This window comes from Zosterops lateralis (genome assembly GCF_965231275.1).
Source record: "Zosterops lateralis genome assembly, chromosome: W".
NCBI classification, from domain to species: domain Eukaryota; kingdom Metazoa; phylum Chordata; class Aves; order Passeriformes; family Zosteropidae; genus Zosterops; species Zosterops lateralis.
This window is the reverse complement of record NC_139801.1, coordinates 17,290,735-17,309,125: the sequence shown is the minus strand read 5'-3', so window position 1 is coordinate 17,309,125 and position 18,391 is coordinate 17,290,735. Positions and strand designations below refer to the sequence as shown.

General features: G+C 44.4%; 1 protein-coding gene across 1 annotated transcript in view; it reads right to left on the bottom strand.

The window, feature by feature from the left end:
• Nucleotides 1–1,594: 1,594 nt before the first annotated feature.
• Nucleotides 1,595–18,391, bottom strand: part of LOC310922298 (uncharacterized protein) — a 59,537-nt gene continuing 42,740 nt past the window's right edge. The window contains exon 4 of the mRNA XM_083882751.1: nt 1,595–3,702. Within this exon, the coding sequence (XP_083738877.1) occupies nt 3,670–3,702 (33 nt within the window). The 3' untranslated portion in view covers nt 1,595–3,669. The remainder of the gene's footprint in view (nt 3,703–18,391) is intronic.

The window sequence follows — 18,391 nt, the reverse complement described above, 5'->3', positions numbered from 1 at the left end:
ACACTTCAAAAGGGTTCAGGAAAGAACTGAGGCCTCGTGGGAATTATAGTGCTGCTGACATTGGATAAATGATGTGCTGGTTTCCTTTTATTAAGGATTTTGAAATACTGAGCAAATTAAAATGAAGAAATGGCCAAGTTCCTGATATCTTAAATAAGCCAACCTGTGAGAGAAGGATTTACTATAAGGAATTATAGTATATAAGAATTACATATATGTCATATATATGTATTACATATATGTCTTTTGCATACTCAGTAATCACTACTGTGCTTACCTGTAGTAATCCAACAAATTCTACTTCGTCACCTCAACTTTTAAAATCCTTTTGCATTTCTGCAAGTTTACCAATACAGTCCAAAATTTTTAATAATAAATTTCAAACCTGTCATAATGAACCTTTCAATTTAAAACATTCTACCAAGATCACAGAATATGGGTAAGTCACAGAATATTTCTGCAGGAATCTCGATAAAAGGTAAAGACTTGGGAATGATTTATTTGTGCCATGGGATTAGGATCAGAGCAGTCTGGTGTAGGGAAAGTTGTCACACATTGCATGCACATGTGTAGCTTGGTTTTTAAGGATTTTGGGAAACTATTTTCATTGAGCTTTACAGTAATGAATAACAACTGGGTTTTTAAGACTTTTTAATTAAAAAAAAAAAAACAACAAGGAAAGCAGCGATTTTTCTAAGTTGCACAAGTGGAGTGGATACACAGGGGAAGTAAATGGGATTCATTACAACTTAGAAATGGCATTTGTGGCCCTTTTCCCATCCTATGGGCCAGTTCTAAGACTACAGAAGGACAAGTGTGAGGGACAAGCAATAATCCCCTTGAGAACTCATCCTGTGCCTGATGGTGCTTGGCTGTGCTTTAGCTGCTCACACAGAAGCTGATCCTGTAAAAATGACCAACCACTCTTAAAAAGATCAGGTTATTGGTTTCCTTCAGAGGATGTGAACTGAAGTCTGTAATTTGGGCAGATCCCAGGGCAGGTCAGAGGCAGAGAATGTCATTTCTGGAACTCTACAGATCTTCCAGGTGGTGCAGAACTTCAGCACGTGAAGCAGGAAGGAGGTACCTGCTGATCTACCTGGCAAACGGGGAAGGTGTAAATGAAGTTTTAGTTTAAAATTTATCCTGCACTGCCCTGTGGCAACACAAATATAAAATAGCACAGCTCCCTGCTGTGAGCAGCATAAAGATCATTAATTACAGTTTGTAAATGAGCAGGGATGGGGTGGGTGAGCTCTGAGTGTGGGAGCAGCTGCTGTGTCCCAGCCACTTCTGACCTGTCCCTGCCCTGGGAAATGAGTGGGAAAGCAGGATAATGAGGGAAATAACCCAAACCTTGACACACTATTTTGGGTAGGTGTATCCTAAATTAAATCCCATTTAGTAATTAAATCCCATTAGCTGCAACAGGTGAGAGATCCAACCCAGCAGACTTCACCCACAGCAGCAGATCCCTGATGTTCACCTTGTATAAATCCTGAACATTTAAAAAACAGTATTTTCATCTGAAAATTTCACTTCTTTCAGCTTCAAACTTCAAACTGTGAACAAAACATGCAAACAAGTCATAGAGTGAGAAAGTGTTCCAAAACAACTTTATTGGAATGATACAGGAATGGTTAACATACAGGTTAAATCCTCAATGCCTGCTTTCTACATAGGAAAAAAATAAGAAAGAAAAGAACAAATTCAGTTCTTGTACCCATGGAAACAGAAAACCAGCACAGAGGTAAAAGATTCCTGGCACTCCTAAAGTCATGCAAGAGATATGCATCAAAAAGCTCAAGTTTTACACACACAACAAAGAGATTTTCAGTATTTTCAGTTTGTGTCAGTGCCTTGTTCCCCAGACAGAGGAATAATTCAGCCTGGCTCACCAGAGCTGCCTTAGGAATGCTGATACAGTTTGAATGCTCCCATATGGCAAGAGGGGGACAGACAAGGGCAGTGATTTTGCTTTCTTAAACTTGGCAATTTTCTAGACCGTTGAGACAGGGATTGACCTTGTTTCAGAATGTTTTGGGTCGCTGAACTGACAGAATTTGGCAGCAAGTTTTAATTACAGCTTCTCCAAAATAATGGCTGTAATTCACCCAACTTGCACCAGAAGCACAGCAAACTGGTGTGGGTATAGAGACTTGTGTTTCAAATTCCACTTTCCTTACCACACTTCCCTTAGTATTCCATAGTTCCCAAAAACTTGAGCAGGAATTTAGACACAGAGAAAGATTCAGCCAGTATTAAGAAAGAAAAACAACCTTGTTCAGAAAGATGAAATCATAGTGAACAACAAAAATCTGGTGCTGGATTTAAAGTATAACCAAACTTCCCAAAAGATCTTAAATTTCACAGAATTGCAGTAATTCCTGACAAAAGCTGTTAATAAAGCATCACAGTTGTGTGTGTGTTAATCTTTAAGGTAAGGCAGCATCCATCCACGCCTCTGCCTCCTGATGCTGTGCTGCTTTTGTAAGCACAAGCTTCCAACTGCTTCCCAGGTGCCCAAAATGGTAAATCAGGAATTAAAATATGGCCAGGAATTACAGCCTCCCCCATGAGCACTGGGAGAACACACAGGTTAATATTGCACGTGGTAAATTCACCCACACAAGACACTGAGAGATTTGCAATTCCTGTAATAGCTCTATGATATGGCAATAAGAATGAAAATGAAGATTTTAAACCTTAAAAAAAAAAAAGAAGTCTTGCTTAATTACAATAACTTTTGCTATTCAAACATTTATTTCCTCATTTGAAAAAATACTATATGAACCTAATGGCTATTTGAACACGCAGTGAGATGTTTAATGCTCTAAGCAGTGTGAACTGGTATTTTTGTAGAGAAATACATTAAAGGCTTTCACCCTTACACAGGTAAGGAAAGGCCATTTCTGGCTGTTTTGGCTTGTTTGCAACATTGAATCTTGCTCCAGATGTGTCATTGCTTGTGCTTAGGCAGCTGTGAGGGACTCATGTCCATTGCCCTTTTTGTCCTAAGAGCCCACACAGAGCAGTTAAATGAGAAATACATGGGGTTTGTTGGGGGTTTTATCACCTGTACAGAGTGTAACAATACAACCTTAAATATCCATTCTACAGAAGACAAACACAACTTTCCAAAGTGACTACAATGGTTAAACTACACGGTACCACCTACAAATTCATCCAAAACCAGGAAAGACACTGAAAATTTACTGTGTAACTCAGTAACATTTTTGAGGCAACTCAGGCACTAAATTAGTATCTGATGAGGTTTTAGATGCTGTTTTCTGTTACAGTTCTGCCTGCTACAGTTTCTGTTACAGTTTTCCATAGTTTAAATAGTTGGATCTTTAGGTAAAATCCATCTACATTTTTAGTACTGAAATAATGTCTTTAAGTTTACACAAATTGACGAATTGCCAGGACAGTTTAAACTAAATGTAACTCATTCATGTCTGATTGCTTCAGCTTCCATCAGAGCCCACTCCTGCTCTCTACCCTGAAATTCCCATTTCCATCCTTTGTTCAATTTGTGTTACGGACAGTGAATACTGCAAGTACCAATCAAATGTTAGAAATCACACCTACATTTCTTGAAGCAGACAGTTGGACTATTTTATAAAAGTTGTGGAAATTCCCTTTACAGACATTTAAGGCAGTTGAAATTCATGCTTGCTGCTTGGCCAGTGCTTCAGCTTCCTGAAACAGCAAAAAAGAATTATACGTTAGTAGTTTCTCAGTGTGTTTCCAAAGGAACAGTATAAAACAATAACCTGGATTTTTCAATCTTCTTTCAGCCTTTGTAAGGTGTTTACAAATGGGAACAGAATGACAACAGAAGAAATGCAAAAGGAATTTCCTTTTGGTTTCTCTGAATGTACTTTTGACTGCAGATTAATTTAATTACCTGCTAGCAGCACCATGACCTACAAGGAGATGAATGAGAGATGAATTCCCAGTGCCTTCGGTGCAGCACCTCAGCCGGGACAGCCTGGTTTATTTGAAAGGACAAAGTTCAACATCTGCCAAGATGTGTTGGAGCCATTTGCTTTTGTGACTGCATAGAAATACTCAAGATAACAGATTCAATATCATTGTTACCATGAGCCAGCATTGCTAAACAAACAAAATACATGAGGAGAAAGGACTAAGAGGGGAATTTCCAAGAAGTCTATGATTTTTTTAGGAGGAGAGACAGTGGGTGACCCCAGCCTGCAGGGCAGGAAGTCCCATGCATATCTCCTGTATCTTGGATGTAGTGGTTTGTTACAGATTTCCTCAGGAAAGGAGGGCATGATGTATATTTAGACCTCCATGAACTACGCTAACTGAGGCCTAACCTGAGGCTTTGAAGCCTGTGACACAGGAAAAATTTCTTAGTAAGTTGTGGCACAGTTAGAATTAGATATTAAGGTGTTTGGGAAAAATAATAGGGTGTTGAAGGTCACTGAATAGAGTTGTTAGTAAGCACGTGTTAGCCACCTTAAGAGTAAACCTAATAATGTGTGTTTGCATTCTTTCCTCTGCTGTGTGCCAATGAAAAAGTTATTACATGTATAAACTGTGTAGAATGGTATATAAACTGCCGTGCTGCACGTAATAAACGGACAACGTAGAATTAACCACAGTGGTCGGACCTGCGTTTGTTTCAGTCCAACTCTCTCTTATTATCGGTATCCCTGGCTTCATAATGGCGCCTGAATACAGGGACACCTTCGCTTAAATGCGTTTGCTTAAATGCAGAAATCGTCTAGACGTGTGTGTGTGAGAACTCTGTTTTAAGTGGTGGGAGTTCTCGTGCGAATTCTACCTTGCATGCAGGAAGAACTCGCAAGAGTTCTAGCTTAGATGCAGTAAGAACTCATTAAGCCTCCTTGCTTGGACCTGACTCAGAACCGGCTTGGAAGCGGAGAGGGCCAAAACTGAACAGACTGAGCAATAAGGAGCAGAGGGTTGGAGCCACGAGGCCAGCCGTTCGACATCACAGAAGAGCATCAGAGCCATCCCGTGGCAGAAGGTAAGCCGCAGTGGGGAGAGACAGCTCAGAGACAGTTCAAAGACAAAATGGATGCTGACCTCAGCGCGGCAGTGCGGCTTCTTTGTAATATTCTCTCTAAGAGAGGTGAAAAACTGAAGGAGAGTGAGTTAGAGCAGTTGGCCCTGTAGGCTCGGAAAAACGGGAAGTTAACTAAACCGTCCTTGCTGTTCAGTGCCGCGGAATGGAAGGAGGTTAGAGACTTGCTTTGGGAAGCGACCATTGCCGGAGAGAAAGACGGAAAAAATGCTCGCGACCTTGGGGTTGTGTGGCAAAAAGTACATCATACCTTGCGAGTTGTCACAGCTGAGAAAAAAGCGGCTGTGGCAGAGATCGAGGGTTTAGAAGGGGCAGAGCAGGCAAATCCAGAAAATCTGTCCCTTCCATCCCAAAAACCTGCCAGAGTTGCAAAACTTTTCGGCATTTGCAATCGTCCGATTTGTGGCTTGAGCGCTCCCATCAGCCCCACCCCGCAAGAGGTTTTAGATCAGGTTACTCAGGCGGAGAACTCGTCTCCTCGGCCGCTGAAACAGTCTGAGAGCGAACCAGAAATAGCTTGGCCACCCAACTCTGTGGGCGTGGAGACAGGTGGGGACTCAGGCAGGGCTGAGGGCGGAGATGGGCAGTCCCAAGCGACGCGGCATGGAGGCGGAACGCAAGGCGGAGACCAGGGCGATGTGGCGGAGCAGGCGGAGAAAACCCAGCGTCAGCGCGCACGGGCGCACACCGACCCAGAACAGAGAGAAGATGTCACTCGCCAGCGCGTGGCGGCGCACAGCGATGCCGAACCCTCACTCCCCTCCTCAAGGGAGATGCTGGCTCCACAGCGCCTGGCAACCACAGCATCCATGGCAATGACAGCTGCAGCGGCTCTGCCCGCATAGAGCAGAGACACCAGCGTGGTTGCGCAGCCCCAATTTAATGAAATATTCTCTTCCTTCTGATTCTGATACTGACTCAGAAACTGCAGACAGTCAGGTTGCTGCTTTTGCAGCTCGTGGCAAACGACGTGTCACTTTCGCACAACCCAAACAGCATTCGTCTGAATTGCATGAAACCATTTCTAAACTTGCTCAACTGTCACCTCATCATGACAAACAAGAGCAACAAACATCTGCAAGCTCTCAAATTAAAGCCCAGAGAGACCTTCCATCTCCACCAGCACCTGTTTCTTCAGTGTCAATGCCAGCTTTGACAACAAATCCCATTGATGAACGCCGAGTTGCTCTTGCCAAAGCAGCACTCAAGGATGGAGATTGGGAGGTTGCTAATGCCCTGTCCTGTCCTGTTTTAATTACTAATGGCCAAGCCAAATGGGAGCCTTGTGAATGGAAAATATTACAAAAAGCTAAAGAGACTGTTACAACATATGGACTTAGATCAGAAGCAGCAAAAAACATTATTCAGTACGTTTACACTGCTGACCTCCTTTGTCCAGCTGACTGTGCCAGCATTGCATCATTGCTTCTCACACCATCACAGCTTCTCATTTTTGAGCGAGAATGGAAGCACCTGGCTGCAGAGGAAGCCAGCAAACATCGACAAGTAGGTGATCCACTTTGTGCAGTCCAGGCCGACATGCTAACTGAGCATGGAGCATACGCTTCATCCGCTGTGCAGCTCACCTACCCTGGTGAGATGCATCAATTGGCTCAGTTGTTAGCTCTCAGAGCCATGCTGCTTGTCCCAGATAAAAAGAAATCACCACCTTACTCTACTATAAAACAAGGACCTACTGAACCCTATGGACAATTCATAGACAGATTGTCAGCTGCTTTAAAGGATGCAACAGATTTGACAACAAGTCTGCAAGATCAGCTGTTTCGTTCTTTAGCTTTAGAAAATGCCAATTCACGCACCAGAACCATTCTAGCCACACTTCCTCAAGGAAGTCCTGTTGATGAAATGTTAGTAAGAGCAACTCGAGCAGAACAAAATAGTCAGAATGCAGCATTCATAGCAACCATGCATGATGCAATAAAACATCAAGGAAACGTTATTGCTGCTGCTTTAGCAAATAATAAATCCAAGAACAAGTCTTCACGTTGCAACAAATCAACTGATGTAACTTGCTACTGATGTGGCGAAACAGGTCATGTTAGTTATGTCGAAAGCCCATGTGGTGCCAGAAGTGCCACCTTGACAATCATGCCACTGAGCTTTGCCGAAAATTGGGAAACTTCAAGCGCAGCGCGTCGTGGCACCACGCGAAGACACAAATCGATGCCCTGACCCAGAAGACCCCGACAATGGATTTTTAGTTAAAAATAAACCTGCCACATGAGGGAGTCTTGGTGTGGATGTGGAAACAACTGCAGAAGTCACTTTGCAAGATAAAGAAGTTACAATGATTCCCACCAATGTCTGTGGCCCAATGTACAGTCTCATGTCCCTCATTGGAGATTTGCTCCTTGGCAGATCTTCCACGAGCAAACAAGGTGTGATTGTAATCCCAGGAATCATCGATGCAGATTTTACTGGACAAGTTCAAATTTTAGCTTATGCTTTGCAACCACCTGTGACAATTCCAAAAGGCAGCAAAATTGCTCAAATCATAGCTTTTGAAAATATTTTACCACATTGCCAACGTCCAAAAGAACCACATGAAAAACACAGAATGAATAGAAGCTTTGGCTCCACTGGCCATGATGTCTTCTTCACTTTGGACTTGACAAATCGCCCATTGAGAACCGTGCGCTTGCAGCGTGGTTCTCATCACTTTAAGCTAAAGCTACTCCTAGACACAGGATCTGATGTTTCAATTCTGAACCAGTTGTTTTAGCCTTCGGATTGGCCTTTACAGGCTCCGACCAACCACATTGTCGGAGTTGGTGTAATGAGAATTTCTGCGATCAGCGCAGATCCAATTTGCATCAGTTTTAAAGACGGTCGAGTTATTGCAGCATGACTGTACGTCATGCCTTTGCCTGCCAAGCTTCCAGGACTGTTGGGCAGAGATGTGTTGTCCCAGCTTGGCTTGGTTTTAACCACGGATCAGCATTTTTCCTAATGGCCACTGCAGAGCAGCCATCCATTTTAAAGATCACCTGGTTGACCGACAACCCTGTATGGGTCGAGCAGTGGTCCATGACTGAAACAAGGCTGCAACTTGCAAACCAGTTGATTCAAGAACAACTTGATGCTGGACACATTCGACCATCTGTCAGTCTGTGGAACACTCCAATTTTTGTCATTCCGAAAAAATCAGGCGAATGGAGACTGCTGCACGACCTGCGAAAAGTCAATGAGCAGATGCAGACCATGGGTGCCTTGCAACCTGGCCTGCCAGCACCAACCATGATACTGCAAGGGTGGAGCATCATTGTCATTGATTTAAAGGACTGTTTCTTTACCATTCTACTCCATCCACAGGACACTCAACGCTTTGCTTTTACAGTGCCACCAATTAATAGAGTTGCTCCAACAAAAAGATATGAGTGGATTGTTTTACCACAAGGCATGAGAAATTCGCCATGTATGTGTCAGTTGTTTGTTGACTGGGCCTTGCAACCAATTCGTCAACACTTCTCTGACGCCTTGATCTATCATTACATGGACGATATTCTCATTGCCACAAAGCGACCACTGCCAAAGACAAAAATAGACTGGCTGATTTCACAACTAGAGCATCAAGGACTGACAGTTGCACCAGAAAAAATACAGTGATCAGCCCCTTGGAAATACTCAGGTTGGCTGATCACGGATGCGCAGATCTGTCCCGAGAAAGTTAACTTACATGACAGTACCACCACTTTGCATGATGCTCAGAAACTTCTTGGAGACCTGCAATGGGTTCGGACCATTATAGGCATTACCAATGATGACTTACTACCATTCCTGCCATGGCTTCAGGGCAGTGATGCCAACAGTTCACAGGTTTGTACCCCCGAACAGCGGAAAACTTTAATGCACGTAAGTGAGAAACTTCAGCGTGGATGGAGTGCCCGTTGTGTAGAACATCTCCCATTGTCACTCTTCCTTTCCAATGCTGAAGCTTGCCCACTTGCCATTATCTTTCAATGGCAAAAGAAAAACGGGGAGAACCGATCTGATCAAAAATTCAATTCCATAGCAATTGTACTTGAGTGGGTGTTTCTGCCTGTGCAGCCAAAATGTCATGTCATGACCAGAACAGACGCTTTTGCGGCACTGATAAGAAAAGGCAGAGACAGAATTGTAGAAATAAATGGGAAAGAACCAGCAGACATAAGCATTCCCGTGAAAGATGAGGACTTGGAATGGCTGTTGAGACACTCAGTTGCACTGCAAGAAGTGTTGTTGGGTTTTGCAGGTGTGGTTCACAACAAGCAGCCAAAACGTTCAATGTGGCATCTGATCACACGCCATAGATGGATGGAGAGGCCTTTGTGTTCACTGAAACCAGTGGAAGGCAGGACGGTGTTTACAGATGCTGGTCAAAAACCAAAAAAGGCTGCATGTGTTTGGCAGCAACAAGAAGAATGGCTGCAGCGTGTAATTAAAGGGGAAGTGGGAGATACACTTCAAACTCTTGAGCTGAAAGCCGTGTGTTGGGCTTTGCAGACTTGGAACAAGGAACCACTCAATGTTGTGTCAGATTCTTTGTACGTAGTTGGAGTTGTGCAGAGAATCGAAGATGCATTCCTCAGGCAAACCCAAAATCAACGTCTTGGAGAACTGTTTTTACAACTGAGAAGTGTGTTAAACCAACATCATCATGTCTCCTGTGTTATGCACATCAGAAGCCATCAGTGCAACAGAGGTTTGGGAGAAGGCAACACACGAGCTGATGCTGCAGTCAGCTGTGTTGTCCATGTTCCTCCTCAGAACTAGTTTGAAAAGGCTTGCAACAGCCATTCCATCAAAATGCACGAGTCTTGCACCGACAATTTCAGATTCCTTTGAGTGATGCACAAGGAATTGTGTGTGCCTGCCCTCAATGTAGTCATCACGGGCCTGGACTAGGACTAGGTACAAACCCAAAGGGACTGAAAGCTTTAGAACTGTGGCAAATGGATGTAACTCATATTCCAGAGTTTGGCAGATTAAAATACATCCATGTCACAGTTGATACCTATTCTAAATTTATTTGGGAAACAGCACAGCCAGGGTGTTCTGGTTTGGGTTGAATTAGGGGAAAACCTTCAAGGAATCCCCTAATAACAAAACCTCTACCACCCCTCCCCCCAACCCTGGGTTTGGGAAGGAGTCTCTTGAACACAAAGTGGAAAAAACCGGTTTATTAACAAATGAATAAACACCCCCCGACACAAGGGAAAAAAAAAAGAACAGAAAAAGCTCAGGTTACTGTGAGGGGAGGGGCGCGCAGCTTCTTTTACAAGCCCCGGCGATCTTCCTCGGACTCCTCCAGCCAGATCAGCTCCGGGTGCCGGTCCTAAATCTTAAAGGGGGGGGGGGGGAAAGGGAGAAGAGGAAAAGGGAAAAAAAAAAACAAACAGAGCACAGAGGCGGCAGAAAGAAAGGAAGAAAAAACAAAAGAACGAAAGGGCAAGAAACTAGCAGAAAATTGCAAGACAGCGAGCGCCTAGAAGCAGGGAAGCCAAAGCAAAGCAAAGCGGAGCCAGCCCAGCAGGCCAGTGCCCGCCCCCCCTAAAGGGGACGGAACACCTTCTTAGACATAACAAGGGTGTCCACGATATGGGATTATGGGATAGAGAGCACTGTCAACCCAGGACACAGGGGAAAAAGCTTTACATGTAGAAAGACATCTGTCTGTTTGTTTTGCAGTCATGAGTGTGCCTGTGGAAATTAAAACCGACAACGGTCCAGCCTATGTCGGTCAGCGAGTTGCAAAATTTATGCAGAAATGGGGAGTGAAACATACCACAGGGATTCCTCATTCTCCCACAGGTCAAGCTATTGTAGAAAGAGTAAACCACACCCTGAAAGAATACCTTGCAAAACAAAAACAGACTGATGACATTGATGTAGTTAGTAGACTATCAAAAGTATTGTTTACCTTAAATTACTTATGTTTGGCAGAAGGTCGAGAAGAACCTGCGGTCGTGATACATCATCACGCCGTCAAAGAGGGAAGGCCGCAGGCAATTCCAGGACTTTATGTTTATTATAAAAACATGCGTACGGGTGAGTGGCAAGGACCAAGTCAAGTGTTGTTTAATGGTTGAGGATACATGTGTGTGTCCACAGACGCTGGTCCTGTCTGGGTGCCGAGTCGATTTACCCGTGCGTGTCCTCTGGCAAGAATACCATCAGACAGACCAGACGACAATGATCTACCTGGAACACCTTCTGATGATTCTGAACCTAATTAGAATTAATTTTAAGTGTGTGAAATCAGTAGTTTGTGTAGTTATACTTATAGAAGTTAAGAGTTATTATAAGTTATAAGTATTTTTAATAGAACACTGAAGGTAAAGGTCAAAAGTACCAGCAAAATGCTGTGGATTAAACTACTTGTTCTCCAAATTGTTTGGACAGGAAGTGTGTTTGGAGTGCTCAATATTGACAAACGGGAAAACATGTGGGTCACATGGGCCAATCGAACTGGACAAGATTCATTCTGTCTGTCTTTAGCGACACCGTCCAGTCCCTTTCACACCTGTCTAATTGGAGTTCCATTGCTTTCGACGACAGAGTTCAAAAACTGGACTCAAGCCAAAATATATCCTAATTTGACGGAAGCTTGGAACGCGTGGTGTTGTCAACCTGTTGAGTCCACTCACACTCATTCTGAAACTTGGTGTGAAATCCATAAAATCCCAAGAAATTATTTAGGAGCATAAGCTGTTGCAATTGCATAAGATCTTAAAATAGTAAGTACTGAGCCACAGGAATTCGATCTCCTTGGTTCTGTACCAAGCAATTATTGCTTGACATTTGGTCATGTACAACAATCCAAAGTCAGCAACACTTGGTTGTTTCCTAAATCCCTATTGTATTATAGCAATACAGAGTACTGCAACAATTGGACACAGCTTGTAGCACCACCATGAGATGCTGCAAGAAAATTGCCACCTGGAGTTTTCCTCATCTGTGGGGATTGAGCGTGGTTGGCAGTACCCCAAAGACCTGCAGGGGGCCCATGTTATTTTGGGAAATTAACCCTGTTTGCTCCTTCCATTCATCAAATTACGAAATTTTCACAAACACCCCAGCGATCTAAACGCAATGCTCTTGAGTTAGATCCCACTTGTAAATCATCAGTATCGTTGTGGGGACCCCCAACTGTAATAGTAGCATCAACTTTTCCCCCGGGTGTTGCATCATCACAAGCTCTCACCCAGTTACGAACCCTAGCTTGTTGGACATCAAAACAAATTAATATAACATCTAATATGTTGAGTGAACTCGCCGCGGATGTTTCTACCATCCACCATGCGGTGCTTCAGAACAGAGCTGCCATTGACTTCCTTCTCCTTGCTCAGGGGCATGGATGCGAGGAATTTGAAGGCATGTGCTGCATGAATTTGTCAGATCACTCTCGCTCAATTTATGAACAGCTTAAACAGCTAAGAAGTAATATGGGGAAAATTGTAGTTGTTTGTTGCAGATCTCCTCAGGGCAGGAGGTCATGATTTGTATCAGAATGTTGAACTACCCTGACCTGAGGCCTTGGTGAGGCCTTGAAGCCTGTTGCGCAGTTAAAATTCCTCCAGGCGTGTGGCGCAGCTAGAAATAGATATTAAGGTGTTTGGAAAGATAATGGGGATTTGAAGGTCACTAAGTAAATTAGCTAGTAGGCACATGTGTAGCCACCTTAACTGTAAGTTACATAGTGTGTGTTTTCATTCTTTCCCTTGCTGTGTGCCAATGACTGAGCTATCCGAACTGTAAACTATATAGAACTGTATAAAAGATGTCATTTCTCTTGAAATAAAGGAGTTGCGCAGTGTTAATCACATTGATCGGACCTGCGTTTCTTTAGCCAGTCTCTTTTTTTTTATCTAGGTAGCCCTCACTAGATTTGGTGCCCGAATCTACAGGGACACCTCATTGCTTAAATGTGTTTTGTGTCGACATATCATTTTTAAAAAAGAAGACGTCTAGACGTGAGAACCCTAGTTCAAAAACGAAAGGGGTTCTGAACCCTAGTTCGAAAACGAAACGGGTTCGCGGGGATCCTAGTTTAAAAACGAAAGGGATCCCGGGGTCCTAGTTCTGAAACGCAAGGGATCCCAGGAAGACTCCTTGCTTGACTTGGACCGGGATCGGCTCGGACCGGAATTCGGCTCGGACTGACACGGAACAGACAGAGCGATAAGGAGCGAAGACTGGTGCCGCGAGGAGGTCGTCTGACTTCGAAAGAGCGTCAGCGCCACCCCGTGGGCGAAGGTAGGCCGTGTTGGGAAAAGAAAGAGACTGTAAAATGGATCTGGACTTGGGCGTGGCAACACAGCTGCTTTTAAATATCCTCTCTAAGAGAGGTGAAAAAGTAAAGGAGAGTGAGTTGGAGCAGTTGGCTCTGTGGGCCAGGAAAAAAGGACAGTTACAACAGCCTTCTCTGCTGTTCAGTACCACCGAGTGGACACAGATCGGTGATTTGCTTTGGAAAACTGTAATAGTTGGTGGGAAGGAAGGCAAAACTGCGCAGGAGCTTGGTACAGTGTTGAGAAAAGTGCTTCGTACTTTGCGACTTGTCTCAGCAGAACAGGCTTTTGAGGGTGCAATGCAGGAAAAACTAGACCCTCCCCCATCCCTTAGACCCAAAACAGTGAAATTTTACGGGTTCGGGAATCAACCAATTCGCGGTTTGCGTGCGTCTGTCAGCCCCACCCCACAGGACGTCATTGATCAGGTGACCCAAGCGGAGAACTTCTCTCCTCCGCAGTCAGCACAAACTGCAAACAAACCGGAAGTGTCTCGATCAATTCGCTCCATGGGCGGGGAGATGGGCGGAGACTCAGGCGAAGCCGAGGGCGGGGATGGGCAGAGCCAAGTAGCACCGAGCCGGGGCGGACTGCAGGGCGGAGCAGGAGGCGGAGATCGAGTTGACGTGGTAGTGCAGGCGGGGCCGAATTGCCCTCAGCGCGCGCAGACGCACAGCGACCAGGATGTGTGTGATGTCATCCGTCGGCGCGCGGCGTCATCTGACATGGCGCAGCCTCCGTCCGCTGCGGGGGGAGACACAGCGTCGCGTCGCCCGGCAACCACCGCTCGCACAGCTTCAGCACGATCGCGCAGTCCAGAACCATCACAGCGTCCTCTCCCTTCTGATTCCGATTCAGATTCAGACACTGAGAACAATTGAATATCAGCTTTTGCAGTCCGCAACAGACAGCGATCTCAAGAACAGCCACCGCGTGTCGCTGTGAGACAACATGAACAGCGCAAATCATATAAACACTACAATTCTGTACTGCAACAAATTATATCCAGATTTATTGAAATGCCAAAGTTACAAGAACAACAAACACCTTCCAATCCTTCACCTGTCCCTTCGCCAGACGTTTCATCAGTCCCTGGTGCTTCAACATCTGCATGTACAAGGAACCCAATTGTTGAACGTGAGGATTGGGATGCAGCCGATCCTGTTGTCATTGAGAATGATGCTGCCTTTTGGAAACCTTTTGATTGGAAAGTACTCCAGAAAGCCAAAGAGACTGTCAAAACATACGGACTCAGATCCAAGGCAGCGCAAAACATCATTCACTACATCTACACAGTTGACCTCCTTTGTCCAGCCGACTGTATCAGCATTGCATCTTTGCTTCTCACACTGTTACAGCTTCTCATCTTTGAGCGACAATGGCAGTGCCTGGCTGCAGAAGAAGCCAGCAGGCATCCACAGGTGGGTGGTCCATTTTACAACATCCAGCCCAGCATGTTAACTGGGCATGGACTGTACGCTTCATCTTCTGTGCAGCTCACCTATCCTGTTGAAGTGCATCAATTGGCTCAATCACTAGCTCTCAGAGCTCTGCTACTGGTCCCAGACAAGAAAAGATCAAAGAAAAAGTCTTCACATCACAACAAGCCATCCAGAGCGATTTGCTTCCAATGTGGTGAGTCAGGTCACATCAGGCGATCATGCCAAAAGCCTGTGGTGCACAACGTGCAATGCTGACAGTCACGCCAATGAAGCTTGCAGGAAGTCAAGAAACTCCAAGAACAGCACGACATGTGGAACTTCTTCAGTCAACACTTTTCCAGACCAATGCTAAAGCTTCTCCTCTTGCCATCGTCTTTCAATGGCAAAAGAAAAAGGGGGAGAGAACCGACCTGAACAGAACAATGATTGAACAGAAAAATGATAAGTTTGATTTTATTGAAAAGTCTGATTTGAAAATTGATTTGAAAAATTGAATCTGTGGAACATTGAATCTGATGCCACAGAAATTGTCATTGAATGGGTGTTTCTGCCAGTGCAGCCAAAGAGTCGTGTCATGCGCAGGACAGACGCTTTTGCTCCCTTGATAAAGAAAGGCAGAGACAGAATTGTTGAAATAGACGGGAAAGAACCAGCAGACATCAGCATTCCCACAAGAGATGAAGACAGAATCAACACCATCATGTCTTCTGCGTGTTGCACATTCGGAGTCACCAGTGCAACCAAGGTTTGGGAGAAGGCAATGTACAAGCTGATGCTGGCGTCAGCTGTGTTGTGCATGCTCATCCCAAAAACAAGTTTAAAAAGGCTCGCAACAGTTATGAGACATTCCATCAAAATACATTCCATCAAAATGCACGAGCCTTGCACCGATAATTTCAGATTCTTTTGAGTGCCTGCCTGCCCTCAGTCATCATGGGCCCAGACTGGGGCTGGGCACAAAAACCAAAAGGGACTGAAAGCTTTAGAGTTGTAGCAGATGGATGTAACTCATGTCCCAGAGTTTGGGAGATTGAAATACGTCCATGTCACTGTTGATACATACTCAAAATTTATTTAGGCAACAGCATAGCCAGGGGAAAAGAGTTTGCATGTAGAAAGGCATCTGTCTGCTTGTTTTGCAGTCATGGGTGTGCCTGTGGAAATTAAGACCGACAATGGTCCAGCCTATGTCGGTCAACGAGCATGGGGAGTGAAGCATACCACAGGGATCCCTCATTCTCCCACAGGTCTAGACCTAAGCTGATTTTGTGTGGTATTTGGATTGGTTTCTTCTCATGCTGGGTTGGAGATCGAGCCAGCTTGGGTGGTTCGGGAAGCCAAGTGGGGAGTGGTGGCCATTTCCATGCCAGAGTCTCTTACCACAGGTCAAGCTATTGTTAACAGAGCAAATTGCACTCTCAAAGAATATCTTGCAAAGCAGAAACAGGCAGATGACACTGATGTAGTTAGTAGATTGTCTAAGGTTTTGTTTACTTTAAATTATTTGTGTTTAGTAGAAGGTCGGGAGGAACCTACAGTCGTGATACATCATCACGCCGTCAAAGAGGGAAGACCGCAGGCAATTCCAGGATTTTATGTGTATTATAAAAATATGCGGACGGGTGAATGGCAGGGACCAAGCCAAGTGTTGTTTAATGGTCGGGGATACATGTGCGTATCCACGGAAGCTGGTCTTGTCTGGGTACCGAGTTGATTTCCCCGCGCGTGTCCTCCAACAAAAATACCATCAGACAACGAAAACAATCAAAGAGACAATCAGGAGGACAGCGATCTACCTGGAACATCTTTGGACAATTCCAAACCTTCTGATCCTTCTGAACTTGATAACAATTAGTTTCAGAGTGTGTGGATTTGGTAGTTATATAAGTACATAGCAGAAGTTAAGTTATCTTAAGTTAGTCTAAGTTAAGAGCTTAAAAAATTAAGTTATAAGTTGAGTGTATGCCAAATGTAGTTAATCGCGCCTTTGACTCAGTCTGGGTAGTTCAAAAAGAAAAAGGGGGATGTGTTGCAGATCTCCTCAGGGCAGGAGGTCATGATTTGTATCAGAATGTTGAATTACCCTGACCTGAGGCCTGGTCAAGGCCTGACCTGAGGCCTTGGTGAGGCCTTGAAGCCTGTTGCGCAGTTAAAATTCCTCCAGGCGTGTGGCGCAGCTAGAAATAGATATTAAGGTGTTTGGGGAAGATAATGGGGATTTGAAGGTCACTGAGTAAAGTAGTTAGTAGGCACATGTGTAGCCACCTTAACCGTAAGTTACATAGTGTGTGTTTTCATTCTTTCTCTCGCTGTATGCCAATGACTGAGCTATCTGAACTGTAAACTATATAGAACTGTATAAAAGATGCCATTTCTCTCGAAATAAAGGAATTGCGCAGTGTTAATCACATTGATTAGAACCTGCGTTTCTTTGGCCAGTCTCTTTTTTTTTATCTAGGTAGCCCTCACTAGAGTTGTTAGTACTCCGTTTGAAAACTGGATCAACTCATTGGGTTTGCTGGTTGGATCAAAGATTTGATCCATTTTGAAATATTTATTTTCATTGTTATTATAGTTATATTAATAGCTTTGCCCTGTGTGTTAAAGTGTGTACGAAATGCAATTAATCGCGCCTTTGACTCAGTTTGGGTAGTTCAAAAAGAAAAAGGGGGATTTGTTACAGATTTCCTCAGGAAAGAAGGGCATGATGTATATTTAGACCTTCTTGAACTACCTTAACTGAGGCCTAACTGAGGCCTTGAAGCCTGTGACGCAGGAAAAATTTCTTAGTAAGTTGTGGCATAGTTAGAATTAGATATTAAGGTGTTTGGGAAAAATAATAGGGTGTTGAAGGTCACTGAATAGAGTTGTTAGTAAGCACGTGTTAGCCACCTTAAGAGTAAACCTAATAATGTGTGTTTGCATTCTTTCCTCTGCTGTGTGCCAATGAAAAAGTTATTACATGTATAAACTATGTAGAATGGTATATAAACTGCCGTGCTGCACGTAATAAACGGACAACGTAGAATTAACCACAGTGGTCGGACCTGCGTTTGTTTCAGTCGAACTCTCTCTTATTATCGGTATCCCTGGTTTCAGTGGCTCACTCTGGTTTTCCTGGCTAACTACCCTCATCCTGCCTTTGAACTCAGGGCATGGGAAGAGCCTGGCTTGGAGCTGCCATGCTCCTGGCCCATGCTCTGCTCTGCTGGCCTGTCACAGGTCAGAGAGCGGGGCCAGGATGTCACCGTGCACCCACAGGCCTTGCACGAGGATATCCCGGCCATCCGCGGCACAAAAGGCAGGTGAGCAATGAAAGGAAGATCAAAAAGAGCTACAAAGCCTGGGAAAAAGCAGCATGTTTGATATTCCCTAAAAGACAAGTGGTTCTTTGAATGGTAAGAAAGAGAAGAAGGTTCCCTTGGCTTAGTAATGACTCCCTTAACCAGCACAGGGCACTGCAATGGTGACACCTCACTGGTTTTTGGGTTTTTTTTCAAGACAAAGTACTTCTCTCCAGAACAGGCAGTGGAAAGCTGGAGAGGATTCCTGCTATTTCCCTCATGCCCAGGAAGGTTGGT